Source organism: Geotrypetes seraphini, chromosome 5 (assembly GCF_902459505.1).
Source record: "Geotrypetes seraphini chromosome 5, aGeoSer1.1, whole genome shotgun sequence".
NCBI classification, from domain to species: Eukaryota; Metazoa; Chordata; class Amphibia; order Gymnophiona; family Dermophiidae; genus Geotrypetes; species Geotrypetes seraphini.
Genome location: NC_047088.1, coordinates 44189065 through 44214577, shown reverse-complemented (window position 1 = coordinate 44214577; position 25513 = coordinate 44189065). Strand labels below are relative to the sequence as shown.

The following is a 25513-nucleotide window of genomic DNA, read 5'->3' as shown; positions in this document are numbered from 1 at the left end:
GAGCTGTATCATCAGTAGAGAATGAAAGAAAAAACATACAGTTTTATTTACACAAGAATAGCTTTACTGGGTCAGACCAATGGTCCATCTCGTCCAGTATCCCTTCTTCACGGCAGCCAATCCAGGTCATAAGTACCTGGCAAAAATCCAAATAGTAGTAACATTCCATATTACCAATTCAGGGCAAGCAGCGGCATCCCCCATGGCTGTCTCAACAGCGTACTATAGACTTTTCCTCCAGTAACTTGTCCAAACCTTTTTTTTTTTTAACCAGTTACGTTAACCGCTAATACCACATCCTCTGGCAATGCATGGCAGAGCTTAATTATTCTGAGTAAAAAAAAAAAAAATTTCCTCCTATTGGTTTTAAAAGTATTTCCCCTGTAACTTCATCAAGTATCCCCTAGTCTTTCTAATTTTGATGAAATAAATCGATCCACTTGCATCTATTCTACCCCACTCAGGATTTTGTAGACTTCAGTCATATCTCCCCCTCAGCTATCACTATGGGGTCAGTTTATTAAACTGTGTTAGGCCAACAGCTAAAATGAAGTACTGCAGGATATAATTGGGTGTCTTTTGGTAACTTCTAAATGTGCATGCACTAGTGCTGCCCGATTCACATCAATTCATTGTCCACGAAAATCAGACTCACTGAATCAGCAAAAAACACCCCCCCCCCCCCCCCCCGATATACCTCCAAGGCCTTATAAAAGCAGCAGCACTCTAAAACGGGCTGCTTCACGGCCTGCCCCGCTGGGGCCTTCCCTCTAATGTGTCACCAATGTCATTAGTGACGTGGCAGAGAGAAGCCCTAGCTGGGCAAGCCACGAAGCAGCCCATTTAGAGTGCTGCCACTGCTGTTTTAGGAGACCTTGGAGGTATGTCAGGTCTCAGTGGGAGGATCGATGGGGTGAACTGCACAGGGGGATGGAAAGCTCCTGCACATAGAAGGAGAGAAAAAGGGAGAGATGAAACAGAGGTAGAAGTGTTGGACACAGGGTAGAGGGCAGGGAGAGAGAAAAATGTTGCACAAGAGAATGGGGGGAATAAAAAGTTTCAAGTTTCAAGTTTTTATTAGTATTTGATGAATCGCTTATTCAAGTTGCTAAGCGATTTACAACTACATAAAACAGTGTTATATAATTTAAACAAAGTAACTTCAAACTAACAGATCTAAGACAGACACGAAACAGAGAGATAGAGGGGCAAAGTTACATGTTCTAGGTTTAAGAAAAAAGATAAAAACAAGGAAAAATCAATAGGATGGGTAAAAGACTGAGCCAAAATCTTCGTCTAAAATTAGATATTAAATGCGTCTTTAAAAAGATAATTTAAGAAATTTTTTTAAATTGGTTAAGGTCTTTTTCCTCTCTAATATACTGGGGAAGTGAGTTCCACAGTTGGGGGGCCATTACTGAGAACATCCTGTCTTCTAATACCTATAATTTTCAATGAAGAGACCGTTAGGAAATTTTGAGATGTCGAACGAAGAGACTGGGAAGTATTAGGGGGGATGAGCATTCTGTCAATAAATTGAGGTTCTTTAAAGATTAAAGTTTTAAATACTAAAAGTAGTATTTTGAATGTAATGCGGTGACTAATCGGAAGCCAATGGGAGTTGATCAGCAGAGGGGTGACGATCATATTTTTTACCGTTGTGGATGAGTTTAATGGCCGTGTTTTATATTATTTGGAGACGTCTTTTTTCCTTTTGTGTAATGTTGATTAGAAGAGAGTTACAATAATCGAGTCTGGCTATGATAAGAGAGTGAATTAATATATTAATAGATTTGGACTCGAGAAATTTAGAGATAGAGCGTAGTTTGTAAAAGCATATTTTAACTGTATTATTAATATCTAATCTAATCTAATCTAAACCTTAAGTTTATATACCGCATCATCTCCATGAGAATGGAGCTCGACACGGTTTACAAGAACTTAAAATAGTGGGTAGAGAAGAAGAAAAAGGATTACATGAACTTATGTGTAGAAGGGGGGAGAGAAAGGGGGGGAAGGATAGAGCTACAATTTGCTGAAAAGCCAGGTTTTCAGTTGTTTACGGAATAACTGAAGGGAGCTCAGGTTCTGCAGCGGGGTGGTGAGGTCGTTCCAAAGACCTGTGATTTTGAAGAGAAGGGATTTTCCCAGTTTGCCTGAATAGTGGATGCTGCGTGGACAGGGGAAGGCTAGTTTAAGCCTTTGGGCAGTTCTGGAGGAGTCGGGACTGGAGGAGTTGAAAGACAGTGGGATAAGAGGAGGCAGGATGTGAAACAAATAAGGTTGTGAAACAAAAGTTTATCATCGACGATAACGCCTAAGATTTTTAGAGAAGACACTAACTCTAAGGGATATTGTTAAGGACGAATGGAGTACTCAGGAGGATATCTTTTTTCCAAGAGAAAAGCATCGATTTAGTTTTTTGAATGTTTAAGGCTAGTTTGTTAGAGTTAAGCCAATTTTTTATGATCTCAAGTTTCTTATTGATTGCATTTATTTCTTCTATGTTTTCTGGATTTAGCGGGTGTAGAAGTTGTATATCGTCCGTGTAAGTATATGTGGTAAAGAGGAAGAAAGAGAACGAGAGAGAAAAATGCTGGATATGGCAGTGGAAAGTAGAAAAAAATAAAATTTTATTTTCTATTTTGTGATTACAATATGTCAGATTTGAAGTGCGTATCCTGCCAGAGCTGGTGTTAGATAGCAAGGGTGAGTTAGAACCTAACAGAATGAGGAAAAGTATTTTTTGTTTACACCATGACACCAGCATGGGTTGGAGAGAGCAAATGGGGTGAGGTGGGTGGAAAGGGTACAAAATAAGCCCACCAGGACATTTTAAAAAAACAAAACAAAAATACCCAATTTTGCAAATCAAATCAAAAAATGTTTCCTGAATCAGGCAGCACTACCACGCACTAAAAAAAAAATAAGGGCCCAGGGGGTGGTGGGGGGGGGGGGAGGTATTAGGGCATGTCATAGATGGAGAAATGTTATTTTTCTTAAGGAATTTGTTGGAAGTGACAGGCAGAAAATGGGAATTCCTGCACTATATACCACAAACTAACTGATTTGCACATGGATAACAAAATGGGCGATAGTAAGTTTTCTCTTGGTAAATTTTTTTTTTTTTTTTTTAATAAAGGCCACATGCTAATGGCAATTAGAATACAGGAAAAAGACATAAGGGCACACAAAGGGCACTTGTTGCCACATGATTTAATTACTAGAACTGCTCCGGTAACATGTCTGTACCAATATTTAACAAGGATACTAGAACATTTCTTTGTAAATAGTCTGTTCAAAGTAGAGGAAGTCATAAGCTGAGAAATACGTCAAACATTTAATAAACAATAAGAAGAGCACCGTTGACTATGTATAATTTTACTGCAACTAGAGGAAAGAGATACTTAATGCTCTACCTTGCAACAGTCTTTAAGATTAAAAAAAAAACTTCGTAAGGCAGAGCAACAACTCTGATGTGGTTCAATTAGCCGTGCATCTCACTGCTCAGATTTTAGGCAGCCTTCACAGACCTCTGCAAGCTCAACACACACTAATACTTCCTAGCACAATCTTGAAGTGTGCAAGATAGGAACAATAGTTTTGAAAAAGTGGCAGCTATCTCTCTCTATTTCTCTTTCTCTCTCTCTTCCTTTATCTTTCTCTCTCTTTCTCTTATCCCTCCTGTTTCTCTGTCTTTTTCTGTTCCTTTTCTAAGCAGTTCCAGATACTCTGGATCCTTTTCATTAATCTAGTTCTATTCAAACGATTGTAGATACGAATATTTGATACATGATTTTTATTATGATTCTATGTGTTTGAGCTGCTTTCTGTTTATATTTCTTATAATATTCAATAAAATTATTGAACTAAAAAAAAAAAAAAGAAAAAGTGGCAGCTACATGTTTTGTTTTATTGTTTAAGGAGCAAGAGAAAAAAAATGACTTCTTCCTTTATAACTTCTGTTTTCCCTTTGGTGCTATTTATTCTTTCCAGCTGAAAATTTTTTCATGCATTAAAAAGATGGAAAATTCAAACCATCGAAAAATGTTTTGTCCTCCTTGAAAACATACACCTTAACACTTAGGGCCTCTCTTATGAAACCACGCTAGCGAGTACTGCGCAGCAAATGCACTGAAGCTCTTTATATCCCTATGGGCTTTGATGCATATATCACAATGGCCCTTAGGGCAGTGTTCTTCAATGCAAGGCTTGTGCATTGAAGAGACCTTCTGGGCGGCCTGCGCACTTATCCAAGGACTTCTTCAATCCCAGCGAGATCAGGCGATTGCTCACCGTTCTTACCAGTGCTGCTCTTACTCTTCAGATCACCAGCAGCATGAGTGAAATAAACACTGTCTTCGGCGGCCCAGAAGCACTCTCTCCATTACTGCTTCCTGTTCCCACATAGGCAGGAAGCAGTAGCAAAGAAAGCTTCCAGACCACTGAAGGCAGCATGTTTACTTCACTCATGCTGCTAGGTGGTACGAAGAGTAAGAGCAGCAATGCTGGGAATGAGAACTGTGAGCAAGCACCAGATTCCATGAGGTGAGGAAGAGGAAAATCACATGGGGAGGGTAAGAGAGAGAGATGCTAGATCACAGTTCTTCAACCGCCGGTCCGCAGGAAATTTTTGCCGGTCCGCACAGGGCTGGCAAGATTGACTCCCTTCAATTTCCTGCCAGTCCGCGCAGGGCTGACAAGATCAACAGCTGAAGTCTGCGCTGGGCCACAGAGATCTTGGGGAGCCTCCGACAGTGGCTTTCTCCCCTCTCTGCAGCTCTCCTTTACTTCCCAGCGCAGCGATTCATGAAGGCAGCCTCGGGGCTTTTGCTGAGTTGCAGCTGCCTCTGATAATGCAACTTCCTCTTTCCTCAGAGGCAGCGCGACCCAACAAAGGACCCGAGGCAGCCTTCCTGAATCACTGCGCTGAGAATTAAGGAGAGCTGCTGGGAGGGGAGAAAGCCATTATTGGAGTCTGGGAAGCTGCTGGGCAAGGGGAAACAGGGACAGCTGCTACTGGAGAGGGAGAAGGGAAAGGAGTCTGGGAATCTGCTGGGCAAGGGAAAAAAAGGGACAGCTGCTACTGGAGAGGGAGAAGGAGAGATGCTGCTGGGAGGGGAGGAGAAAAAGGAGTCTGGGAAGCTGCTGGGCAAGGGAAAAAAGGGACAGCTGCTACTAGAGAGGGAGAAGGAGAGCTGCTGCTGGGAGGGGAGGAAGGGAAGAGAGTTACTGCTGGACAGGAGGAGGAGGGAAGGGAGAATGAAAAAAGGAAGGAAACAGCTGGCAGAGAGATTAGAGGAGGGGAAGGGGAGACACAGGCATGAGAAAGTAGAGAGATTGAAGATATGAAGGGGTCAGCAGAAAAATAAACAGAGAGGGACAATGATGATAGATCTGGTGTAGGAGAGATAAAAATGAAGAGAGCAGTGAAGCTGGAATGAATCATGTAAAAAGGAGAGAGGGGGCGCAGGCTGGATGGAAAGGGTGAGGGGCATAGAAAGAAGACAGATACTATATGGAAGGGGGAGAGGGCAGACAGTGGATGGAAGGGACAGATGCTGGATTGAAGAGACAGAGAGGGCAGGCGCTGGAAGGAAGAGAGTGAAAAGAAGATGAAAGCAGAAACCAGAGACGACAAAAGGTAGAAAAAAATAATTTTATTTCTATTTTGTGATTAGAATATATCAGATTTGAAATATATATCCTGCTAGAGCTGGTGTTAGACATAACTGGGGACTGCAAAACCCAGGCAGTGCTTCTTTAGCTTCCAGCTGGCTTAGGGCGCTCTCAGACCAGAGGGCAGTTGCCCTAGTTGCACTCCCCTAAAACTATTCCTGTCATGTGTGACTGCAGTATTCTGTTAGCATGATATTTCTGTGTAGCATTCTGTAATAATTTAGCTTGTTCAGTTTTCTTGATAGTAGAGGGGATATATGTGAAGGGGAGGGGAGACAGGGGCTTTGTTGATCCTTGCTCTGAATTATTTGTATTTATAAAATGACAATTGTACAGAATATTGTTTCTTTTTATACTTTAATAAAATACATTCAATATAAAATCATAACTGAGGCTTGTGTGGATGGGATCAGATGATTTGTGGGGACCGAGTTCGCGGAGATGGGGCGGAAACGGGTTTTTTAAATTTTAGTCCTAGTAGTTTGCCGGTCCACAAAACAATTATTTTTTTTTCTGCCGATCCACGGGTGTAAAAAGGTTGAAGAACACTGTGCTAGATCACGGAGGATCAGGGAGAAAAGGGAAAGAAAAATGCCAGACTTCTAGGGGAAGGAAGGAAAGGGGGAAGAATAGAGATGACAGACAAGGGGATGAAAGGGAAAGAGGGAAGAGAGATACCAGACAACAGAAAGGGGGAAGGGAAGGAGAGAGATACCAGACCACAGGATGGGGAAGGAGAGAGATGTCAAACAAGGGGATTCAAGGGAAGGGGAGGAAGAAAAATACGGGGAGGGTAAATAGAGAGATGCTGAACTTCCAGGAGAAGAAAGGGAAGGAAAGGGGGAAGAATAGAGATGCCAGATAAGGGGATGAAAGGGAAAGAGGGAAGAGAAATACCAGACCACAGAAAGGTGGGAAGGAGAGAGATGCCAGACCACAGGATGGGAAAGAAAACACAGAGAGATGCCATACCACAAAGGGTTACATATATACTTAAGCAGATGATATATTTCTACTCTGCCCACTCATGGAACAAACTACAAATGTTCCTGAATATATCAGTCAAGTTATAGATAAAGTTAGCAAATAGGCTAGGAAAAGCTTTTACAAATTGAATATGGCCAAGACAAAATGTTTTGGTTTTGGGAATTATGAGAGCTTCTGTATGAATAAATTCATATCTGGTGAAGTTTTGAGAATAGATAATGCTTCTAGAATTTTAAACCTAGATTCTGATTTAGAATTAAAATCACCTTACGAGAATGCTTTCTAAAAATTAATTTTCCATCTTCGACAACTTGAGAGAGTTATAAGATCTATCTCATCACAATTTGGTTTTCGAGTACTTTGTCAATTTATATTACCACCTATTATTGTAATTATTTACTGTGGAGCATCCGAAAAGGTTCTTTTTAGATTACAGTTGTTTCAAAATACAGCTGCTAGACTAATCTTTTTGGCTAGAAAATTTAAAAGGGGTACACCGCTCTTGCATAAATTGCACTGGCTTCCGATTAGATACAGGATTAAGTTTAAGGTATCTTGTCTAGTAAATAAGGCTTTACATGGTAATACTTCAAAACAATTAACATCTCTTTTATGTGTTCCAGCAAAGAACTGTAGTTTTAAACTTCAGTTTCCAACTGTTTTTTTTTTAGTACGATCTTTTTCATATCAGGCTGTTCAGACATGGAACAGTCTTTCATTAGAAATAAGAATCTTAGATTCATATATTTTTTGTAAAGTTTTAAAAGACCTAGTTTATTGAAAAATGTTATTCTTGATTTTGACTTTTTCTGTAATAATGTGTTTTTAAACACCCCCTTTTACGAAGTCACATTAGGCTTTGTTATTGCCGTCCACAGCCAACGATAAAAAAAGCCTAACGTGGCTTCGTAAAAAGGGGAGAGGCTAAGTATATGTGTTCCCCTTAATGTAGGATTTCTCCTCTTGTAATCTGCTCTGAAATCTGAATTAAAAAGTAGCTGGTTGTTGATGCTGCGTATAGAAAAACATTTCTAGGGCCACAGACCCCGTGTTCTGGTGCATATGCTGTAATAGGCAGCAAATAATATACAGTGGTACCTCGGTTTGCGAGTAACCCGGTTTGCGAGTGTTTTGCAAGATGAGCAAAACAGTGAGCAAACTTTTGACTCGTTAACTGAGCACTGCCCCGATCAACGAGCACTTACAGTCCAGGAAGCGCCGCTTCGGGGGATTCCTCTTCCGTCTTCCGGCCAGCCTTCTACATCGGGTGCCTTCCGCAGGTTGGAGGACCTCTGTCTGGGCCTGTGCAGCTGGGTGCTGTCCCGCCTACGCGTTGCATGTGACACGCACAGCGTCAATCATCGGCATTGTGCTGTCGTGCGCGGTGTGCGGGTGGGGCGGCGCTCAGCTGCGTGGGCTCGGTGGGCGCTGGCCGGCGGATGGAGGAGGCATCCCTCTGAAGGCACTGCGAGGTTCTCCAGCAGCTGGCATCCCCCTCCACCGAAGCGACACTGTGGGGTTCTCCGGCAGCTGGCATCTCCACCCCCCCCCCCCGAAGAAGCACTGTGGGGTTTTCCAGCGGCTGGAATCCCTCCCCCCCCCCCCGAAGCGGCACTGTGGGGTTCTCCGGCAGCTGGCATCTCCACCCCCCCCCCCCCCGAAGAAGCACTGTGGGGTTTTCCAGCGGCTGGAATCCCTCCCCCCCCCAAAGCGGCACTGTGGGGTTCTTCTTCAGATGACCAACAGAGGAGATGGCGCTGCAGCACCCGACAGGTATAGATCCCGGGTTCTAGAATGAATCATCTGAGTTTCCATTATCCCCAATAGGGAACTTTGTTTTGATAAACGAGCATTTTGGATTACGAGCATGCTCCTGGAACGGATTATGCTCGTAATCCAAGGTACCACTGTACTCACAGCTCTGCCCTTAGTGCAACCACATGTCAACCATTTTACTTTGCAACATAGAACCACCAGGCATCTTTGCTAGGGCGGAGCAAGGATAGCCATAGCGAATACCACTCACATTTTACAAGAGGAACAGATAGCCATGTGATTCATAGCCAAAAAGAGAAGTTTTTCAGAAACATACCAAAGTCTGTCATGGTTTAGACTGGAAAATTAAACACAGACATCACCATCAATCCTGTTCAAGGGGGAAAAAAAAAAAAATCACACACATACTTCTCTTAACTAGGATAACAAAAAGTTATCGATAGGGCTTAGTGCCATTTTAGCAAACCACGGCTTGACCATTACTGATGTTAGCTCGAGGCACAGTTTCTAAGAAGGAAAATTACTGCAAATGAACCTTGCAACAGAATCCTGCCACCATTTTAAGGAACAAAGCTCCAAAAAAAATCTGTCCTCCTGTTCAAGTTTTATTTTTTGCACAGGGAGAACACACAGAAAGGCATTTAACAGAGGTAGAAGCAGCGAGCGAACTAGTTCAAGCATGTCTGTATGAAAGGCAGTGCCACGCTTACAAGGATTAAGCATGTCTACAGAGCAACTGTCACCATAAACAACCATTAGACTGAACTAAATACACGGCTTGATCAATTAACATAGATTTAAACGATTCAACACCTTAAAAATACTGAAAAGTTACACAAACAGAAATGACTGTCTAGCAAGGACAACTAAGCTATGGTAACAGATCAATGGCGTGATTATGGGTGCGTCAATTAGATTCTGTCTGTGGTCCAAAACAGATAAGCAGCAGAGCTTCTGATTGCTAAATGACTGTTTAGGAATACAACAGTCAATAAGAACATGTGTCAGGTGGGGGAGGGGAAGCAGCAAAATATCATAGATTTTACCTGTCTGGCTAGAAGAATTAAAACCTTTTTAAAAAAAAACAAAAAAAAAACACGCACTCCTACCCAATCATTTTCTGGCAGAAAAACAAGCAATTTTCATCCATGTAAAAAAGATAAAACTCCTCCCCAGACTGAGTAGGAAAAATAAAATCATATTCGTTCCCAAGGGACCCTCGGTCACAAGGGGGCACCCGCTTAAACTTAGAGGAGGGAAATTTAGTAGTGACACCAGGAAGTACTTCTTCACAGAAAGGGTGGTGGATCAATGGAACAGACTTCCGGTGCAGGTGATCAAGGCCACCAGCGTGCTCGACTTTAAGAATAAATGGGACATCCACGTGGGATCCCTACGAAGGTCGAGCTAAGGAATTAAGTCATATGCACTCAGACTTAATGGGGTGGGTCAGTAGAGTGGGCAGACTTGATGGGCTGTAGCCCTTTTCTGCCGTCATCTTTCTATGTTTCTTTCTATGTTTCAGGCAGACAAGCAAAGCTGTTATTCCATTTATCTCACACATTGCGTGAGGCCTTCGCTTCCGACAACACATTAGAGGGGGAAATAAATGCAGTTTTCTGAGCAGCGAGAGAACAAAATACGTCAAGAATATTGATGTTTCTGTATTGTTTACTATGAAAAGTATTATTGTCTCATTGTGTGTACAGTTCTTCTGGTCCATTCTGTTACAGGTGTAGCCCGGCAAAAGCAGCTTCAGCCCTGGGGATAGAGTCAAAGAAGTGCGCCAAAATTAGACATGAAAACTATGAGACCAAAACCCAGGCGCTGAGAAATGCAAAGCTTTATCGCATGTTAATCTTAAGTTTAGGCACTGTTTATAGAATCGCGTCTAAAGTAGATTTAAGGAGCGGTAGGTATCCTAACCTTAGTCGCCATTTATGGCGGACTTTCCTTGGCCTAAATACCAGCACTTTAAGTCCAAAGCAGGCACCTACCATGTCAAACATGTCCACAAACTGACCCCCCTAACCACGCCTACTTTCTAGTAGGTACCTTGGTAGGCGCCAACCATCCAATTAATTTTAATTTAAGCCATTTATGAGGTGCTAATTGTTCATTATCAGCACCAATTAAGCTTTTTAAATAATTAAACCTGGTTCTGTGGTGTTCCATCTGCCTTGCCCTCGCTCCCCTGGACGTTGGATGAAGTTTCATTGAAGCTAAGTTGCTTTCCTTTTATTTTTTTGGGAGCTGGCTGGGGGGTTCCCCGAGTGGTTGCTGTGATTGAATTCACCTGTGTTCATTGTGCACTGTTTTTTGATGGTGGTAGTGTTATTTTTATTTGAAGCACACCCTAGGTACCCGATGATGGCGTGCAGGTGGTGGCCTGTTGGTCTCTACCTTGTTGTGTGAAGCGTTGGAGCATTGCTCCCGTCGCCGATCCCTCACACTGAGGGTACCTAAATTCACTTTTAAAGTTTTTTTTTATTTCATTTTCACGTGCCTAATTGATTGAGTTATATTTAGTTTTGTTATTCATTTTTTTTGCGGTGCCTTCTGTTCCTCGCAACCACTCTCGGAACCCTTGACCATTTTTTTGCCTCATTGTTGGTTTCTTTGCGTTTTAAATAATTAAGGCATCTTTTACAGAATCTAGGCCTAAGCGCCAATGCTATAACAGCAATTGCATGTGAAGTTGCCTCTAAAGAAGAGAGAATAAATCTACATGAGTTGCACACTCAACTAAATTTCTTCACAAGGGTGTTATATCCACAACCTTAATTTACAAGTAGTAATAAATTTAACTACCACTCGAATATACCCTTATGTATTGAAAACTTTTTTACAACATGTTTCTAGGATCCTCAGCGGCACCACTTATATGGTCACAGTTTCTGGCGGTTGAACAGTTAAGGGTTTGGCCCTGATAAAGCTACAACAGCGAAACATGTTGGTTAAAAATAATCCCTAGCCAGAGGCCAGGTGATTAAGCTAAGTATTATGCTTATAAATGAATATTAAAATATGAGTTAATGCGCAAAAGCAATAAGAAATTAAAAAAAAGTTTCACATATGAGTTAATTGCAGGCGCACCATGTGGTCATGCACACAAAATGATAAATAACTTAGGAGGGTAACTATAAGACATAGCCCTGATCTGCCCATGGGCAAAGTGCCCCCTTTCTAGTTGTACACTATAGCATTAGGTGTTATGATAGAAAATGGAATAAATAAATACTATACCGTGTTCTATCATGGAAGCTCGGAACGGTTTACATTAATTTATTCAGGTACTCAAAACATTTTTCCCCATCTGTCCTAGTGGGCTCACAATCTATCTAATGTCCCTGGGACAATGGGGGGGGAGGGGATTAAGTGACTTGCCGAAGGTCACAAGGAGCAGTGTGGGTTTGAACCCTCAACCTCGGTGCCAAGGCCGTAGCTTTAACTACTGTGCCACACTCTCCATCACACAAGTGCCAACTAGAACCACTTAAGGGCTATTATTGGTACTTAATGCCAAATGGCACCCAATTAAACAATTAAGTTAGGCACTACTGCTACTACTATTTATCACTTGTATAGCGCTGAAAGGTGTACGCATTTAGTAGACAGTCCCTGCTCAGAAGAGCTTGCAATCTAACTCGGACAGAGACGCGACATATAGGGTTGGGGACGCAGAACCCAAGGTGAGAGGCATTAGGAATTGAAAGCACTATCGAAGAGGTGAGCTTTTTAACTTGGATTTGAATACTACCAGCGACGGAGCACACTGTAGGGATTCAGGCATTTGTTCCAGGCATACGGAACAGCAAGTTAGAAGGGACGGAGTCTGGAGTTGACAGAGGAGAATAAGGTCATAGATGGGAGGGACTTATCAGATGAGCATAACACTATTCTATAATGTGTGCACTCAAATTTGTGTGCTAGTTGGAAGTTCAGGAGTGCAATTCTATACATCTGGCCCTTGCAAAATACTGCTCTGTACCGACATTAGTTTGGTCTTCCTCTCTGCCCTCCTGAGGGGATAGCATACATCTGCTGTTCTGTTTAACTTTTGCTGGTTAGAGCTCTCATCAGGACATCTCCGAACAAAATGAACACAACACAGGTTATAAAGCTTATGGTTCTTCTGTTTAGAAATGGTCTATTTTACAGTTTATTCTCCTAATAGAGACTTTTCCTTGCTTATAAATATCCTGCACACCTTGCAAACTGCCCTTTCAAAATACAGTGCAAAACTATCTACATTGTCTGCAGAGCAAAGGGAAACATAGGACTGAAGCAGAACTAAACACCACACCAGCAGGGTGAAAAAAATAACCTTGGGTTGGAGGTAGGACCAGATCGACTGAAAAAAAATTATACTCTAAGGTATTTTGAATAAATGCAAGTGTGATGCAGTGTTGCCTTAACTGAACCACACACAGAAGAATTTGATATACATGTACACTTTTCCAAGCCAAAAGAAAGTCAGCATTCAAGTCCAGCAGAAAAAAAGTCAAGGTAACTACCACAGCAGCTACCATCTAAGGCTCAAAGTGAATATCTACCTGCCCTACTAGCTTATTATACCTAGACCAAGTTTTGTTCTTGCAACACAGCAGCGGACGGAAAACTTAGGAATGAGAGGGCATAGGATGAAGTTAAGAGGTGACAAAGGCTCAGGAGTAATCTAAGGAAATTCTTTTTTTTTTACAGAAAGGGTGGTAGGTGTGTGGAATAGTCTCCCGGTAGAGAAGTAGAGACAAAGACTATCTGAATTCAAGGAAGTGTGGGATAGGGATGTTGGATCTCTCAGGAAGAGGAGGAGATAGGGGATGCTGTGGATGGGCATACGGGAGTGCAGGCCTAATTTACTTAGGCTTTCTGCCCAATCTGGGGGCAATTCTAAAAAAGTGGGTGCTAGCATTTAAGATTGCATTAAATATTTAGAATATTCATATTTATGTGTGCACATGCATGTGATCAAATTCCACCTGATATGCACTGTGCATATCTCACATGACACATCTGTGGGCAGAACTCTCACATGTGTTACTTATAGATTCTACTATGTAGAATCCAGAGGATAACGTAACATAATAAATGACAGCAGATAAAGACCTGAATGGTCTATCCGGTCTGCCCTGTACACGTCTTACAACTTTATGATTAAAATGCCTTTTTTCTTTGCTATTTTAAAAGTCCACCCGGTACTGTCCTTAGGTTCTATATCTTGGTCATGAATCCAAGATACAAAGACATCTTAATTGGCTAACGGGCCATTAACTAGCAATTAATTGATGGCAACAATCAAATTTTGCAGTTAATTGGCAGTAATTGGGATTTGCACATTCATCTGCCCGAGCACTATAACCCTGCATAACTAAATACCCTGTCCTGGGGGGACCCCCACACAGTCAGGTTTTCAAGATATCCCTTAATGATAATTCAGGAGGCAGATTTACATATAGTAGAGGCGACGGGCATGCAAATCTGCCTCCTGCATATTCATTAAAGATATCTTGAAAACCCAACTGGCTGGGGGGCGCCCAGGACAGGTTGAAGAACCACTGCCCAAGGGCACAACTCGAAAGGGGACTTGTATACCACCTTTTTGTCGCTTTGGCATTTCAAAGCTGACATTCAGAGCAGTGGGCACTGGTGGATTAAGTGACTTGCCCAGGGTTACAAGGAGCAGCACCGGGATTTGATCTCACAACCTCTGGGTGCAGAGGCAGCAGCTCTACCAGTGAGCCACACCTTCATTTTGTCCCAGTCTGGCATTTCTTATGTGAGCTAAGCATAGGACAATCAAGCCATTGTGACATCACCGATGAGGTTGGCTTAGGCATTGGTGGAATGAGGCATTATGACATCACAATCTGAGCTCTGGAATGTTGCTACTCTTTGGGTTTCTGCCAGGTACCTGGGATCTGGGTTGGCCACAGTTGGAAACAGGATACTGGGTTTGATGAAAGGGAATGGAGACTTGTATACTGCCTTTGGCATTTCAGAGCTGACATTCAAAGTGGTGGGCACTGGAGGATTAAGTGACTTGCCCAGGGTCACAAGGAGCAGCACCGGGATTTGATCTCACAACCTCTGGGTGCAGAGGCAGCAGCAGCTCAACCAGTGAGCCACAGCCCAGGAGAGGAGCATTCCAAAACATTGTGCCACGCATTTACACCAGGCACGTACCAGGCATTTACACCAGGTTTCAACTAGCGTAAATACCAGTACAGGAATGACTCAACCCGCAGGGCTGTTTACAGAATAGCACTCCATGCTGATTTTTTTTTTTGTCCCGTTCATATAATACTCATCCATGTGCTTATCTCCCTATTGCTAACAAAAATTTACGGCGACAAGAAACTTCACCTCTTCATGGATGCTGCTAATTACATCGTTCCAGCTCCCTTATGAATTGGAATCACCTGAACGATAAGTGCTGAATTAAATTGCTGTTATCACTATTTGTGTTATTTCACAGGGACTACACACCACTAGAATGTTAGATCGTGATTTTTCACATTTCATATTTACACGACACACACAAATGTGCACCTATGATAATGCGTAGATGGGAAACTTTATTAACCTGTAGACGATCTAAGCGTTTTAAGTTATTGGGCGAGGCCCACTAAGGACATTTGGTCCTCATAGCTTAAGAAAGATCACACACTGAGGGCACGTAATACAAAAATATATAACACCTGGCAGAGCTCTGGGTTTCTGGCCCAGAAATTATCTAAGAAAAAGATCATTCTGCCGTCATTTACTATGTTACTATGTAATCAATTCAGTGGCGATTATATATTTAGCGTGCTCCCTGTGAAATATGCACACAGTTTGTCCTAGGTTTCAATATTTTTGATATCTCCAACATTTAGGCACAAATACTTACACCAATTCTAAGGCTGGTAGACGTGCCCAAGCCTGCATTATAGGTGTATATTGTACCTGTTATACTAGCATAGAACAGATGCTGCATAGGTGCCCTCTAGGGCCTCGATAATAGAACTGCCCTGTGTGTTTACATGGGAAGAGACTCCAGGGCCCTGGGTCACCTACTCAGTGTGACTTCAAATCACACTGGAACACCAAGCAGTTAAGAAGCAAGTCAAAATTCCTTTGCATCCAATTCCTTACTGAGCAAGAAGGTTCATCCATTTAAGAGACCACAAAAGCCACTGGTTCTGCCTGTGTTTTTCCTTATTTATTCTACTTAGTAGCTAGGAAGAAGTGGAGAGTGGAGGAATATACCCTAATTAATGCTTTTAAAATAGGAAAATTTTTTCTTGTGAAATAATCCCTTCTGATTATCACATTTCTGTGTGTGACCTCTCATTTCAAAGGCTTGGGGTCAAACTAACAAGCAGTTCAGGATATTCAACCGCAGCCCTGCCAGCAGGCTGCACTCCTCGACACCCCTGAAAACAAATCAGACCATCTAAATTACAGTGGGTAAGTACATAATGATTAAAAATATTTCACATTGATTATACCTCCTTTATGGACCAATGACAGTTTTTTTTTTTTTATTTTAATCATCCCTTAGCTGCTCAGACTATTCTCAGATTGAAGAAAAGAATGCCATCTAGTACCTCTTAAGCCCTCATCTTTAGAAATGAAAAGCCCACTATTATTTTTTGGGGTTGTATGGAAACCCAACTACAAATGGCACAGCTGACAATGGAGAAAGTACAGCCAGCAAAATTCATTTTACTTTATGCCACTGAAGAGAATAATATTTGCATATTTGAAAAGACACAGCCATGGTAAAAAAGATTACCCCTGCTTTTATATTAGCAGTCTAAAAAAGTATTTACGTGGGTCTGTCTGTGTTGTGACAGTATCCTAGACTCAAATGAATGCCTCTACCATTCTGCATTTTTCAGTCATTCAGTCATGCATTTTTTTTTATTGTTGGAAGTGGTGCGAAATTGCACGGCATGAGCTAAGTCCTTGGTGGTCTCCTAAGGATTCCAGCTAAAATGGCACTTCTTTTGTTCCGGGGAGAATGCAGTCCAGTAGGTCATTGAAAAGGGGGAAATAAAAGCAGAAGCCCTGGGAGGGGGCTGAAGGATGAAGCAAACGGAATAAAATGTTTTGGGTGTGAGCACATTAGCTACCGTTTCCTACTGCTGACTCCTCATAAATTGGCCGATAGGCACATATTTATCTAGAGAAATATGTGCAAAAACTGTAAACTGGTTTTATATAAACAGAAAAGCCACTCACTGTCATTAAAATATTAACAATAACAAAATCTGTCTGTACTATGCAAGATGTAATTATTCATGAAGTCTAATGCTGCCTGTTTAGAGACATTTGCAAAAGTCAGATGATCCCTATGCCCGCTTTTGTGTAAATAAACCTTACTTTTCTTAGAAATGTGTTAGAAACCACATGACAACTTCCCAGGAAACCATTTATTTGATGCATCTGCTTTGAGGTTCAGTGTTGTACTAGGATGAGATTTTTGAGCAGGACACAAATGTTAACTGTGGGCCTTTTTCAAAAGCACAGGCTCTGCACTCCTTAAAAAACTGGTTTTCCTTGGAGAGAAAATTTTATACATCAAACCCCTAGTGGAGTCTCAGAGGGAATGTGCCATGCCAACCCCCACAGCATCTCAGAGGGGGGAGGGGGGTGTTATGGGAAGGGAAAGTTGTAGATCTGGTCAATGCATGTGAAATTAGGTTAATAACACACATTTCACTCTGCAAGATCAAAAATTAACTCAAGCACAAGACACCTAATCAACTTAAAGAACTCCACTGGTCCTCTAGTGTACAAAACCCATGTGAAATGAACAGGGCCCATGTTTGCTGCCCAATGTTAAAATGCATTATTTTCTCAGACTAAACATTTGGTATCATTCATGCAATATTGTTTACAGAACTCCACGATCTCAACTTAATACAGATGCATCTCAGTAATTTTAGGGACACTTCTTAAATCCTAGCTAGGGCTCCAGGAAACAAATCTAAGGGCCCAAGTCTTTAAGAGAACAAGGGACGCCTTTTTCACGTCATGCGTTAAAAAAATGAGATAAATTATAACATTTGAAAAAGGCAAGCTTTAGGTCAAAATGAACTACCCTCCTCTGCCTGTTTTGACAGTCAAGAAATGCACAATACAACAGCCCAAGTGTAATGGGTACAGCAAACAGAGCTGCAAACCCTATTTCAAAGCGCTATGATTCTGCTAAGTGTTGCTATTTTCTTTCTTTACAGAAACACTTTTATAGATCACGGATGTTACTAGTGACCGATGCACATTGGGCTGAGTCTCTATCATTTACCAAAAGAACTCCCGGTTTGGAATGCATCAAATGGGGTCAGCTGCCATCTGCAAATTCCTCATCACAATTTATCATCGTTTAAGCAAGAATTCTTCACAAACAACGCTCGACTATAGAATACATTTTTTTTTTTAGGAAACAACCAAAGGGGATTCTTTTGAACACCTCAAGTGTAAAAAGGTGCACTCCCCCCCCCCCCCCCAAGAGGATTAGCCTTCTTCATTTACATAACCATCCCCAAACAAAAGAGATTAAGATTTCCTGTAATCATTCTTCTCAAATGCCTGTACTTGCGTTTGCAATTAACCCCGAGGTTAAACTAAACCTGCTTGTTCGTAACATAAATATCGCTGGCGGAAAAGTTATTTCCGAACAACGTGAGAAGGAAAAAAGCGGCTTCGCCGTTCAACCCTCTCAAGTTGGTCCGCAAAGTTGCAAACGTGCAAGTTTTCCAGGAGGCTCAAGTTTCACTTTGAGGAAAAACGACCGATCGCCTCTGGAGCCGAAACAAAGCAAAGAAAACGCCGAAGGCTACGGGAGGGGGGGGGGGAGAGCTTTCCTCCTAGATCGCGTCCCAGAGTGCTTTTTCGCACGCGCGTGTCCCCCCGAACGAGGCAGAGCCGGAGCGCTGCGCGCGCGCGGCCGACCCCCGGCTCTCCCCGCGCGCCGCGTCCCTCGCGCTCGCCGCACTCACCATTGATCTCGTGGTAGGGCGCGTCGTTCTGACTGAAGCCCTTGGAGATGTAAGCTTTCCTCACTTCCGAGCAGCTCTTGGACTTCAGCTCGGCCAGGGCCGAGAGGCTGAAAGCAGCTAAAGTGCAAACGAAGGAAGGGAAACTCATCCGGACCATGGCGAGGGAGGAGAAGGAGGAGGGGGGGAGAGGGAATAAAGCACCACACCAAAAGACGAGAACCCCCCTCCTTTACTACTAAGCAAGCGAAGGCCAGAGCCCCGGGTGAAACGGAGGCGGGGAGGGCAGAGAGCCGCTCGGGTCTTCGCACGGGCTAGCGACGGGAGACTCCTGTTTCCTCCGAAGTTACCAAAGTGCTGCAGCTGCCCGCGACTCTGCCCCCCCGCCTTCCGCTCTCCCGACTGATTGGCTGCAGCTCTGCAAACTTTCCGAGCGGGGCAGCCGGCACATGGGCCGGGAAGGGGCGGAGGCGGCGCCGGCGACACCCAAAAGCCGGAGCCTGGATTCCCACACCCTCTTCCTCGACCAGCTGCCCTCGCGCCGCTACTACCGCTGAGCCGAAGGCTTCTGGGCTGCGCGGCCACGTGACGTGGGCTCCCACTTCGGATTGACTTCAGCGTCCGTCGCAGAACAGGGAGAGATGTAAAAAAAAACACAGAGTAGTTTAGCAAGGTTGGTACTTCCGTAGCATAACTCTGTGAGCCATTCCAGGTCTTTTTGAAAGCTTAATTGGGGCGTCTCTACCTGTTTTAGGTGTAAACAGTGTAAAGTAAAAGCTGGACTGGCTCACAACTTTCTGTTGCTATCCATACTATTTTTTTTTAACCGAGAGAACATAGACTAATTTAAGTTCCTGTAAATCAGTGATTACCAACCCTGTCCTGGAGGAACACCAGGCCAATCGGGTTTTCAGGCTAGCCCTAATGAATATGCATGAGAGAGATTTGCATATGATGGAAGTGATAGGCATGCAAATTTGCTTCATGCATATTCATTAGGGCTAGCCTGAAAACCCAATTGGCCTGGTGTTCCTCCAGGACAGGGTTGGGAACCACTGCTGTAAATAATACTTCTAAATATCACCCATAGTTTTAGAAAACATGGTTTATTTAGAGTTCTTCACTGGTTCCCATGTGGTTCAGACATTGTTAATTGGGTAAAGGTTCTTAGGATAGGTACTGGTAACACTGAAATAAAAGTTGCTGCTTATCCAGAGGATCTCCTTCTGTTCCTATCCCAGCCAGGATTATCCTTCAAACAATGATTACAGTGAATAGTTTCTCTACTTTCTCAGGATACAAAATAAACTGGGGAAAATCGGAGATCGTGCCAATGAATCAGTCAGTATACTACACAACATAATATTGAAACATGCAAGTTTAAATGGTCCCCAATGCAATTAAAATATCTAAAAATTTGGCTTAATAAAGATTTAGAACAAATTATATACATTAACACTAAAAAAAAAAAAAAAGTTTGACTGTCATTAATGAAGCTACCACAAAATGGTCACCTTTGAATCTATCCTGGTGGAGTATGCTGGATACAATCAAAATGGTACTGACACCACAGAATAATTATATATTGATGATACTACCTGGACACTGCTCTAGATAATTTTGCAAACAAATTTATTCAACAGTGTCTAAATTCCTTTAGAAAAATTAAACCTCCAAGGATGAAAACTCTGAAATCTACTAAGGATAAGGGTGGTGGTAACTTTCCTGATTTTTATTCTTATCATACTGCTTCTCTGTTTCATAATGGGTAACATCAGATATGCAGAAAGAACAAGAACCTCTATGCTTGCACCTTAAATGGGAAATGTTTCCAATTACTTTACATTTATTCTCAAATTATATACCTCCCAAGATCATACTTTTATTAGACACTCATAAAACCTTATTATTATTAGACAAATGTCTTAAAGTTGGTTGTTGGAACTCCCGTAATATGTCACTTTGGTATAATCCCAAATTTAAAATTGATTACTCGATTATATTCTGGCCTCTTTGGCATTCTCATGGTATTTGGTCCTTGAAACAACTTTGCTCTATCCATATCTTTTATTCTTTTGAAGAACTTTCACAAAAATATAACTTACCTAGAAACCAATACTTTAATTGGTCATGCCTTAAACAAAAAATAACAAAGAGCTCCATAAATGTTGATAACTTGAAAGAACTTTGTAAACACAGTTGTGCTATGCACTCCAACTTCAAAAATATGTAGGCTACTGCAGAATCACTAATCCAACATCTCATTCAATAGGATTCCTTGAGTAGTTTATAGTGGATCTCAAGTGTTCACAGTTATACTGCCACTAGAACACGTCCCAGCGTATAACTATTTTGTGAACTATCATCGGTCCACTAACTTGATTATTACACTGGTTAATCTAATTTCATTATTATCTTTTTCTATCATATTATACCGTACACTAAGATTATTTAACTTGAATAATCTTCCTATATCAATATTGTAATAGTACTTAGCCCAGGTATAGATGTACTACCCGGCCATCTGGAAACGACGGAAGATTTCCATTTCGCTCTCTTTATAACAATAGAGCTTCCTCAGGAACAGTATGAATACTTTTATCAGCACCGTTTGCTCGTGCTGGAACCTAAATAAAGAATCGCCAACCTATTTTTATCACGGCGAAACTAACGGTGTCTTGCATCACTTCTGGACCACAAGCGGATAATAATGAAATTAGATTAAACAGTGTAATAATCAAGTTAGTAAACCGATGATAGTTCACAAGATAGTTATACGCCAGGACGTGTTCTAGTGGCGGTATAACTATGAACACTTGAGATCCACTATAAACTACTCAAGGAATCCTATTGAATGAGATGTTGGATTTGTGATTCTGCAGTAGCCTACATATTTTTGAAGTTGGATAACTTGAAAGAAACATCTTCTATCTATGATCTAAGAAAAAAAATGATTAGTGGAAGGAAAGTTTGTCTCTCCCGTCTACAAAATTCTTAATAATTTCTCTTTTCATGCACATCTTGGTCTTACAAACGTTTGGGAACAAGATCTGGAAATTGCTGATCAAACTGTAGATTGGGAATACTTTTTGGTATAAAGTCAACAGACCTATACAATCAGGGTTCCTTTTAAGGTGTGCTAGCGTTTTTAGCGCATGCACAAGATTAGCGTGCTCTAGCCGAAAAATTACCGCCTGCTTAAAAGGAGGCGGTAGCAGCTAGCGCGCACGGCATTCTAGCGCTTGCTAAGCGCACGCTAAAACATTAGCACATCTTTGTAAAAGGAACCCTCGGTCTTTCTCAATCTCTATATTTCCTAGCCCACAGGGCAATACGGACTCCAGTTAAAAAGTGAAGAGCAAACATTGCCAATACCAAATTTTGCTGGCATTGTAATCAAAATGATGACACTTTAGCACATATGATCTCTGGCAAAAGATATGGTCAACTATCCAAAAAATTCTGAAAATCAATCATTTGATTTCACTGTCCATCATCATCTTACGTTCAGTACATCCTTCTTTACATTTTTTATTTGATATATTAATAGCACTTGCAATCCAAATGATTCTTGGCTGTTGGATGACTGCCACAAAGCTGAATGATATCTTTTGGTGGCTTACAATTTGTCTTATCTATAAATATGAACTTAAGGCTGCAGAAAAAAAAATCAATAGATGCAATAAAATTTGTAGGATTTGGAAACCTCTTGAAACTTATATTTCACAGATTTAGGGCTCCTTTTATGAAGCCGCATTAGCGGCTTTATCGCACGCAACTTTTTAGCACGCGCAAACCCCCGCGCTAGCTGAAAAACTACCGCCTGCTCAAGAGGAGGCAGTAGCGGCTAGCGCGGCTGGCAAATTAGCGCGCGCTATTACGCGCATTAAACCGCGTAAAAGGAGCCCTTAATATACTATCTCATCAATGGGTATTATGATTGTGTTTCTGTTAATTAGAAACTGAATAAATGTAATATTTCTTCCCTTCTGGCAATGACAATATCACTATGGTTACTTTATATTGTTTATAAGTTATAATTTATAATTTATATAGTTCTCAGTTGTATTTTGCCTGTTATAAAAAAATGGATAAAAGTTCTTTATAACAAACCTTGTTTCAAAATTCAAATAAATGGCAATTTTTCTGATGATGTTATTGTGGCCCAGGGTGCAAGTCTTTTCCCTATAGTGTTCCAAAGGGACCTTCTCTGTCTCCGGTGTTTAATGTATGTTTGTTTGTGTTTAATGTATGTTTGTTTGTGTTTAATTATGTTTGGTGTGGAGTTTTTTGGGGGGAGGGAGGTGGGGGGGGTGTTGTATTCTGGGTCTAGAACGCAGATCATTGAGACTAAAATTTTTGTTTAAGCCAATGATGTTCATATTATTACATTAAATTACATTAGTGATTTCTATTCCGCCATTACCTTGCAGTTCAAGGTGGATTACATCCAAACTAAAAACAAGAATTACATTTCAACTTTGAAGTAATAGAATAAACGATGAGATAAAATTTTAAGGGAGAATTATGGGTTTTAGATAATGTTTGGTAATTAGAAAAAAAATTAGAGAGTAGTAAGGGTTTATAGAGTGTTGGATGTTGGGTTAAGATTGTTGTGCTGGATAGGTTTAACGTGTTTTTTGAAGAGTATCTATCCGGTAATTAATTCTTTGCATGATACACACACTGTCTGCCTTGCTACAATCGCTCATGCCATGGTTGCGCACAATGTTTGCCATTCCATGTCCTCCATGCTTGCCTTACCACTTTGCCAAGTCATATCAACCATGCTTTGTAAAACCATTTGCTACGCTGTTTTGCTGAACCGTACTCGCCATGCTATGTCTCACCGTTTCATATTATGTTTGACCATGCTGTTAGCTCTGTTTTAATATCTTGTCTAACGGTCTCTTTTACAAAGCCGCGCTAGCGGCTGAACTGCGCTAAAGGCCCCGAAGCCCATAGAGATGTAAAGGGCTTCGGGGCCATTGCCGCGCAACAGCCGCTAGCGCAGCTTTGTAAAAGAGGCAGTACGTTTACCATGCTATCTGTTACCATACTACGTCTGAGAGTGCAACACTGTGGTTGGAGCCACAGCCTAGGCACCCTGAGGTTGTGCATGCAAGCCCACGCTGCTCCTTGTGACCATAGGCAAGCCACCTGCTCCCCTATTGCCCTAGGTACATTAAATAGACTATGAGCCAACCAGAACAGAGAATTATGCTTGAGTACCTGAATAAATTCATGTAAACTGTTCTGAGCTCCTCTGAAAGAACAGTATAGAAAATTGAATAAATAAATACATTTAATTTTATGAATATGATATTTAAAAAAAAAAATCTGAATGAACGTCTGTCTATTCATAGGATGAAATTAAATACTGAAAAAAACATCTTTACTTTGGATAGGAGGGAAAAAGTTTCCTTGTCCAAAATTTTAATCCAGTTTTTGAGGGTAAAGTAATTTCTTTACAATCTGAGATCCACAGCTTGGGATTGTGGTTAGATTCTGCTCTTGATGGTCGAACAGAAATGAATTATCTCGTCTCCCTTTTACAAAGCAGCAGTTGTGATTGCCAGTGTGGCAAATGCGACACAGTCTATCGGACCTGAATGGGCTGCATCACATGTGTTAAGTGTAAAGATCAGCGCATTTTGCTGATAAAGGCATCTTAACTTACCTCCTCTTATACAAAGCCACGCTAGTGGCTGCTGCACGGCAAATGCCCTGACACCCTTTATATCCCTGTGGGCTTCAGGGCAGTTACTGCAGTGGCAGTCGCTAGGGCGGCTTTGTATTATTTAGGCCTGGATTCTCTAACTGAAGCTGAATTTTTTAGGCATCTAAGCTTAGAAAATAAGCCATTTAAATGACGTTTTTAACCGAGTTTCAAAACACCTCCTGGTGCCTAAAAAGTCGGCACTGGAATCACACCTCCGTAAGTACTTTAGGCCACGGTAGGTGTGGCTACCGCAAGTGACATTAGGCGTCCTAAAACGCCTATGGAGGCACAATTCACATCAAAGGTAGACGCCTGAAATGTTGGCCTGAAAAACCCTGGCTTACTTTTCCAGTGCCTACCCTTGTTGGAAGCGCGATTCTGTACCCGGCGCCATCACATGATTAAGACGTGATCGGCAGCTGCTTTTGAGGTGGCCGCCAACAATGGCATGATTACAGAATTCGAGCCTTAGGGCTCCTTTTACCAAGGCGCGCTACGGGGGTTAGCGCGTCGGACATTTCATCATGCACTAACCCCCGCGGCAGCCTAAAATCCTAATGCCTCATCATTGGAGGCGTTAGATACTAGCGCGGCGGGTGGTTTAACGCGCAGTATTTCGCGTGTTAAACTGCTACCGCGCCTTTATAAAAGGGCCCCTTAATGTCTTAATCACCCCCCCCAAATACTTCTAGTTGTTCACCGCCGTGAGCAACAAGAATTTCAACATGCTTCTTAAGATCCCGTCAGCTCTCCCTCTGACATCACTTCCTATGTGCGGCACCCAGAAGTGACAGCAGGAGAGATGTCACGGTTGCAAGGAGCACGTTGAAGTTGTTGCCCGCGGTGGTAAACAGCTATAGGGAAGGGAAAGGGACGCATGCGTGGCAAGGGGAGGAGTGGGAAGAGGTGGGGGAGGTGGAGAGGAAGAGGGGTGGTGGCACCCCTATCAACATGGTGCCCAGAGCGGGCCATTTCCCCCCCCCCCCCACACACACACACACCTTACTACGCCACTGAATCCACTATTATCATTGGGCAATTTGCAAAAACTTGTAGCAATGTTCATCTATTCAAAACCAGATTAATTTAATTTTTTCTATTTTGGGATGGTGTCATCATTTTTATCTTGACTTCAAATTACTACAAAATACAGCGGTAAACATATTTTTGTTTTTTTAATAAGTTTAAATATAATAGGGTTACTCCTCTTTTTTGTGAATTGCAATGGTTGCCCGTTGCTGCCAGAATAGAATATAAGATCCTGTGTCTTAACATTTAAAATTGTATATGGAGAATTTCCTGCTTACATTGCTGATTTTATTTCAGTTCCTCTATAAGAACATTGCTGTTTAAAAGACAACTT

General features: G+C 41.9%; 1 protein-coding gene and 1 long non-coding RNA gene across 2 annotated transcripts in view; one reads left to right on the top strand and one right to left on the bottom strand.

Annotated features, from left to right (window-relative positions):
- GPC4 (glypican 4) overlaps positions 1-18849 on the bottom strand; it is a 213047-nt gene extending 194198 nt beyond the window's left edge. The window contains exon 1 of the mRNA XM_033945374.1: positions 18432-18849. Within this exon, the coding sequence (XP_033801265.1) occupies positions 18432-18588 (157 nt within the window). The 5' untranslated portion in view covers positions 18589-18849. The remainder of the gene's footprint in view (positions 1-18431) is intronic.
- A 124-nt stretch (positions 18850-18973) lies between these two features.
- LOC117360855 overlaps positions 18974-25513 on the top strand; it is a 52545-nt gene continuing 46005 nt past the window's right edge. Inside the window, exon 1 of the long non-coding RNA XR_004539538.1 lies at positions 18974-19101. This is a non-coding gene — a long non-coding RNA (uncharacterized LOC117360855). The remainder of the gene's footprint in view (positions 19102-25513) is intronic.